The 7,500-nt window shown below is 37.9% G+C and overlaps 1 protein-coding gene across 3 annotated transcripts in view; it reads right to left on the bottom strand.

Annotated features, from left to right (window-relative positions):
- Nucleotides 1-7,500, bottom strand: part of mcc (MCC regulator of WNT signaling pathway) — a 91,381-nt gene that overhangs the window by 43,692 nt on the left and 40,189 nt on the right. For all 3 annotated transcript variants that reach the window (XM_084114922.1, XM_084114924.1, XM_084114923.1), the window contains one exon: nucleotides 5,017-5,130. In XM_084114922.1, coding sequence (XP_083971048.1) covers nucleotides 5,017-5,130 — 114 coding nt within the window. The remainder of the gene's footprint in view (nucleotides 1-5,016; nucleotides 5,131-7,500) is intronic.

Genomic DNA, 7,500 nt, shown 5'->3' with positions numbered 1-7,500 from the left:
ACAAAAATCTGATCTGTTTTCAACACCGATAATAATCATAAATGTTTCTCGAGCATCAAATCATCATATTAGAGTGATTTCTGAAGGATCATGTGACACTGAAGACTGGAGTAATGATGCTGAAAATTCAGCTTTGATTACAGGAATAAATTACACTTTACTGTATATTCACATAGAAAACAGATGATTTACATTATAATAATATTTCACTGTTTTTACTGTATTTTTGATCAAATAAACGCAGCCTTGATGAGCAGAAGAGACTCTTTCAAAAACATACAAAATCTTACCGACCCCAAACTTTTGAACTATAGTGTATATGCGCATCACTAGTTTTGGAGCAGAACTGAGACTCGGGCGTAACTGAAGATCACACTGTGACTGCATGTGTTTTCACTTTTCATTTTTTTTTTTTTCTTCTGAAGCGGATATGTCCTGAACAATCGTCTCACCGCTGATTTGCTGCTCTGAGTTCTGTACGCTGGCTGAAGTTTATGGCTGCGTTTCAACAGTAATACACACGGCAACAATACAGGCTTTGTTTCAGGAACGACTTGATGAGAAGTGTTGCTTTATGGGAAAACACACTGAGACACAAGAACCCTCTTAACAGCACTCACTGAAACAGGCTGGGGGTCAAAGGTCAGGTCACCTCATGCTCTCAGGGTTCGAGGTCAGAGGTCAGAGGTCGAGACTGAGGCATGTGCCTGAGGCCGTCTCCCTTCAGGATCGTTTCTCTCAAACAGAAGCTCAGTCGCGAAGCTTTAACCTCTCGAGATCCTGATCAACACTTTCAGACTCACTTCACACTGAGTTCCACACCGACCAATAGAAGTCGACAACTAGAGAACTAGACAAATGTGTGATCTTCACACACTTGTGACGCATCTAAACTACACTGAATGTATAATATAACACACCTACAATAGCACACAATGCACAATCATGCACACACACTCAAACACACACAAAATCATACACACTCTCTCACACACACACACAAACAAACAATCTCTCTCTCTCTCTCTCACACACACAAAATCATACACACAGACACACTCGTACACAAATATACACACACTCTCTCTCACACACTCTCATACACAAACATACACACACACACTCTCACTTACACACACTCACTCATACATACACTCTCTCAAACACACATACACAATCATACACACACAATCATACACACACACACGCACAATCACACAATCACACACACACAAAATCATACACACTCTCACACACACACACACACACACACACACAAATATACACACTCTCTCAAACACACACGCACAATCATACAATCACACACACACAAAATCATACACACTCTCACACACACAAATATACACACTCTCTCAAACACACACTCATACACAATCATACACACACAATCACACACACACACACACACACGCACTCTCTCACACACACACACACAATTGTACACACTCTCTCTCACACACACACACACACACACACTCATTCACAAATATACACACACACACTCTCACTTACACACTCTCTCAAACACACACTCATACACACACACAATCATACACACACACACACTCTCTCTCTCACACACACAAAATCATACACTCTCTCTCTCACACACACACAAAACACACACACTCATACACAAATAAACACACACTCTCTCTCTCACACACACACACACACTCACTCACTCTCTCTCACTTACACACTCACTCACTCATACATACACACTCTCTCAAACACACTCATACACAATCACACACACACACACACACAATCATACACACACTCATATACAAACACACACTCTCTCTCTCTCACACACACACACACAACTAGAGAGTGTTTATTTACAAACAAACATGTGATCAAGTGCCTCTCTCAATCGGTGCAAATCCATATTTGTGAGCTTCACACACTTGACGCATCTACACTGAATGTATAATATAACACACCTGCAATAGCACCAAATATATACAAATAAACGTCATACACAAAACACATTTCTCAAAGTATTAACAAGCACACGCCCACTTTCCAAATCCCCGCCCTCACAAAATGATTGACAGGCAGAGAGCATTTCTGATTGGCTGCTGACTTTAGTCTTTTCTAATCCTCAGGCCACAGAGAAACGGTGTAGTTTCATATTTCACTGATATCTGTCAGACATTTACGCTTATATCATCTTTAACACGGACTGGACTGGAATCTTCTCGTTATCGTCTGATGAAGCGGAGACAGATGGAGGACGAGACCAGAGACCGAGAGACACACACCACAAGTGTCCAGATGTGCTTTACATGCATATTATTCGAGACTAATTAGCTGTCAGATCGCAAATTACATCTATGTGTCACAATAAACGCCGAGCAACCAATTATAAACATAACAGATGTGTTAGTGAGTGTGTGCTAGTCAAGCTGAAGCTGTGGAGGATTGAGGGTCTTATAAAACATGATCAAATGAAAGATGCATCAATATGACAAAACACACTCTCTCACATACTCACACACTCACTCACTGTCTCACACACACACTCTCACTCACTCACTCAGTCACTCAGTCACTCACAGTCTCTCACACACACATACACTCTCTCTCACTCACTCACTCACTCATTCTCTCTCTCTCTCGCTCACACACACACTCACTCACACACACCCTCTCACTGTCACACAAACACTCACTCACTCACTCACTCGCTCACACACTCACACACACCCTCTCACTGTCACACACACACACTCACTCACTCGTAGTTAAGATACAGTCAGCCACCAAAAGTACTTTGCTAGTTACATTACAAGTTCCTATCAAAAAGTAGCTAGCTACATTGAAACCACTTTTTTACAATTACATTGTATATTACAAATAACAATAGTTGTTAATGTAGAATGTTTAAGTAAAAGATTTAAAGTCTCCCTGTAGTCATTAAACTCATCTTTCATCACCAAAATGACATATTTCAGTGTTTTTACCTTGAAAGTTTTTCTTAATGCTTAAAATATTTTGAATGCAACTCGACACCATTGCCACATTTAGTATGTGCGGTTCTATGAATATGCAAATGAGCCCCGCCTCCACTCACTCACTCAGCTCAGAGATCCACTCGTTGACGATCACACTTTAGCTTGCATAAATTACATAAATTAGATTGCTACTTGTAGTTAACTAAAACCATAAAAAACATTTGCGTTACTTGAAAATATTGATTCATTTCTAATGTATCAGATCGGTGTTTTCATTAGAAGTTAAAACACGACACTGCAGATAAAGAAGCATCAGAGAGCTGCGAGACACAATTAATGATTAATATCAGCTGTCGGAAAAGTGTTAATTGGGGTCTCAGCATTAGGGCTCTAAACAGAGACGCCTGATTAATTAATAATCAAAACTACGCAGACGTCACAGTAATGAAGGGAAACTGTGGTGTAAAACACATGACATTTACACACTGAAGTTCAGACTCTGACTGTGATCACAGTGATGACATCAATCTAGTTCAAGAACTCTTCCAATCAAAAATACAAGACGTTGGAATTAAATCTTAATGCATGAAACTGGTCTTATTGTGCATGATTCATACAAGCATACTGTATATATAATCAAACATTATTCAGACACCAGATATCATTTCCACTAGTGTGATCAGGACACTATAGTTCATTAATGTAAGTGAGGAGAGCAAAATACAGTAAACTGTGACATATTATACCCATAAATTCTTCATCCAGTGACTACCAGTGACATTAATAAACATTCGGGACCAAAAATGATTCCGACACTTTGACCCGATCATGTTTTCTTAAGTGTGTTTTCTTTAATTGCTAATGCTCTTTTTACACACAGACTGAACACAATGAAGCATTGCTTGGTGATTGGTTGAGCTAAACTGGTATTATCTAATTGTGTAGTTAAATTTAACAGCTGACAGATATTCAACATAATTCATGTGTGAGACAGTCTAACAGAAGGACGGACAAAACCAGTCAAATATCAACTGAGTTCTGCTCATATTTTATTACCATTTTCTAAACTATAGCGAATAAACTGTGATAATGTGAGAAATGTTGAAGGAGTCTGAATAAACTCTGGTTTGACTGTATTTTAACTACACGTAACAATATTTCATGGTTCTCTGATGTTGATTAACGGTCACTTGATAAAATACCTCATATTTTTAGTAACTGTTGTGTGATGATTGTTGCTATTTAAACAAATAAGTTCATTTTTATGATTGTATTAATTGTTAGTTTTTCATCAACTCACAAACCCCAGTTTGTGGCCAAAGAGTCACCACCAAAAAACATTTAATAGCAAGTAATTCGATTTTCATTAAAGCTCCTCTATTGTGCTATTTTAAAGGCTGCTAATGTTGTTTAGCGTCTCCTACAGCAGGTTCACACGCATCTAAGTCAAAAACACTTTAATGTCCTCATAATCTCCACTGCAGCATCAGCTCTTTCCTCTCAGTGTCTGAAACACTTCAGTCTCTCTAAGCCCCGCCTCTCTGAGAGCTGCTCTGCTCTGATTGGTCAGACACCAAACACTCATTATCTGAATCTCAGCTCTCGACACACAGTGATACGAACAGTGAGTTTTACCGTATCAATCTCATCAGAGTGGATTTGCTTTGTTCTTCTCGACATGAACAACACGAACCAAACTCTTCCAGTCTCAGATAAACTAGTGTTTGAGGGCGGGGCTTAGAGACGCAGCTCAGCCAATCGGCTGGCATTATGCAAATGAGTTACAAACCTACATAGATTCAGCAGGAAGTGAGACTGAATTACTGACGACTCGTTTCAGTTCAGAATCACTTCTTTCTTTCTAAACTCCATTTATCTGATCTTTCAAACTTTTACTTTCACAAACAGCTTTATCACACACTACATGACTCGCCAATTCAGAATCAAGGATGCAATGCAGAAATGGCGTGTGGAAACATCTCCTGTGCCAGGATCTGACAGTGTGTGTGTGTGTGTGTGTGTGTGCGCTGACCTGTGCTTTGGCCAGTCTGTTCTCCAGCGCTTCTCTCTCTCTCTCGGTTTGCAGCAGTCGCTGGTTCAGCTCCACCACGTCACCCTTCAGAGACGCCAGCGCAGCCAGATGAAGCTGCACACACACGTCACAACACACACATTACAAAACACATCACAAAACACACCACGTAAAACCACACCAACAACCTGCACAGGTGGATTTAATGCACGTTAAGATTGTTTCTCTGGTCTAACAGAGATTCTAGACTGTGGTTGATCCTTATTAGTGTGTGGAACAAAAGAACAGCAATCCCCCTTTTTGACCGAAATATTTTACGTTTTTTTTTTTTTTTTGGAATGGTCCGAAACTTGGTAAAGGTTTTGGCTCTTGCTGTGTGAACACACACAATAATCATGGCCATGACTGGAACAGGTTTAATGGTCCTGATAACAATAGCCACACTTGAGCTCCTCGCGGTCAGAAATGACGCATTGGAAATGAATGAGAGACGAGTTTCCTCTAGTGGAAGCGTTTGGTACTGCAGCCGAACAACATCTCACTGAAAGATCCGTTTTTCAGATATCAACCTCACATTTGGAACACAACTTGTGGCTTTGATTTTCTCAGTTTTAGAGTAAAACGTGTTTTTGAAAATATATATTTCATATAAAAATTTAAAATAGTATTTTTGTGCATTTTTAATAACATACATGTATGTAAACTTTTTTAAGTTAATTTTTTTTAAATCTTTTTTCAATAATCTGCCAAGTGTCGTGTTTGTAAAGAGATCAAACTTCAGTCTGTTCAGGAAATTTAATTTTCAGGTCTATGCTCAAAAAGTGAATAAATGGATTATAAATACAGCGTAAATATAATTTAGTACCATAAAATCCCCTAAAAATACAAAATATTAAATAAAAAAACATTATCGAACTAAAATATAGTACATTAATTTCATTGAAATAAAAAAAAAAATTTTGGACCGACACGCGAAGAGCACCAGAGGGTTTAACAGAAATCTTTTGTAAAATTATAAATGTCTTTAATATCTCTTTTGATCAATTTCATGCATCCTTGCTGAATAAAAGTATTCATTTTTCAAAATAAAAAATTCTACTAACTCCAAACTCTTTAAACAATTATGAATGTAGAATAAAACAGCTGTTCTGGACTGATGATATGAATGAGATCTTCATCTCATGTGAGTGATCATCATCATCATCACCATCATCATCATCATCTAAACAGATCCGAGACAAAAGGATCATTCATTTCGTTATGTGTGAGAGGTTTTTGCAGTGGAATCGCCGCGGGCCGTAAAACTAAACATCAAGAAATAGCTAAACCTCTATTTGATCTGTGATGTCTACTCACATCTATTCCACATCTCAGTGGAGAGAAAGAAATAAAATCACACAGTTCTTTCTTTCAGCTGAACAAAAGTGAAGCTCAGGCAGAAGCAAAGCGCAGATCCTGAGAGAACCAGCCAAACACACACACACACACACACACACACACACAAAACACGCTTTCACACACCAAACACGCTTTCACACACCATCAGAGTCTGGCATGAGAACACTGCATTCAGTGTGTGTGTGTGTGTGTGTGTGTGTGTGTGTGTGTGTGTGTGTGTGTGTGTGTGTGTGTGTGTAAAATAGTGAAAGTGTTCAGTTCAGGGTAAAACGGTTTATTTAGCACTATATATTTTCCCACACATATAAAATTATGAATATCCTAATAATAAAGTCACTGCCAAAAACAACTAAGCAAGACTGTTCAACTAGTAAGCTAATTATTCATTTCAGATAGGAGTATTAAATGCATGTCGACTGAAACCTTTCATAACGTTGCTTTTATGACAAAAAAAGCAAACAAAAAGAAAAACTGAGGATTAGGTTTAATAAATATTGATACATTGGACAATTAAATTACCAATGGGAACCATTAAAAAGTTGGGTTGGTAAGATTTTTAAATATTTTTGAAAGAAGTGTCTTAAACACACGATGCGATAAGATTTGTCCACTCCAGACGACAGGACTACGAAATGCAACCTAATCAATCAAAAATCACAGCCAATCAGAAGAGCGTGTGGGCGGAGCCTCTCTGCAAATACACAAGTACCAAATCAAATGAATAAATAAACCTTTTTAACATTATTAGAAACACGTACTGAAATTACAGTGTCTGAAACAATCTTTGTCATAAACATATACACTTTGTCTGAGGTGAATTATCCACTGTCACTTTCTGTACAGATATAAATGATATTCAAACTCACATTAGATGCTTTCAACATTAAATAAAGCAGATAATCAGTACCTGAGATGATCAATGTGTTTGTATGTTGTTGTTTCTCAGATTAGAATCATAGAGTTTCACAGCAAAAATACAGTATAACAAGATTTAAAAATATATATATTATAATGTAAATCATCTGTTTTCTATGTGAATATATAGTAAAGTGTAATTTATTCCTGTGATCAAAGCTGAATTTTCAG

Source organism: Abramis brama (genome assembly GCF_963993115.1).
Source record: "Abramis brama genome assembly, chromosome: 5".
NCBI lineage: Eukaryota > Metazoa > Chordata > Actinopteri > Cypriniformes > Leuciscidae > Abramis > Abramis brama.
Note: the sequence above shows the minus strand (reverse complement) of the source record. Positions and strands in the feature narration are given on the sequence as shown.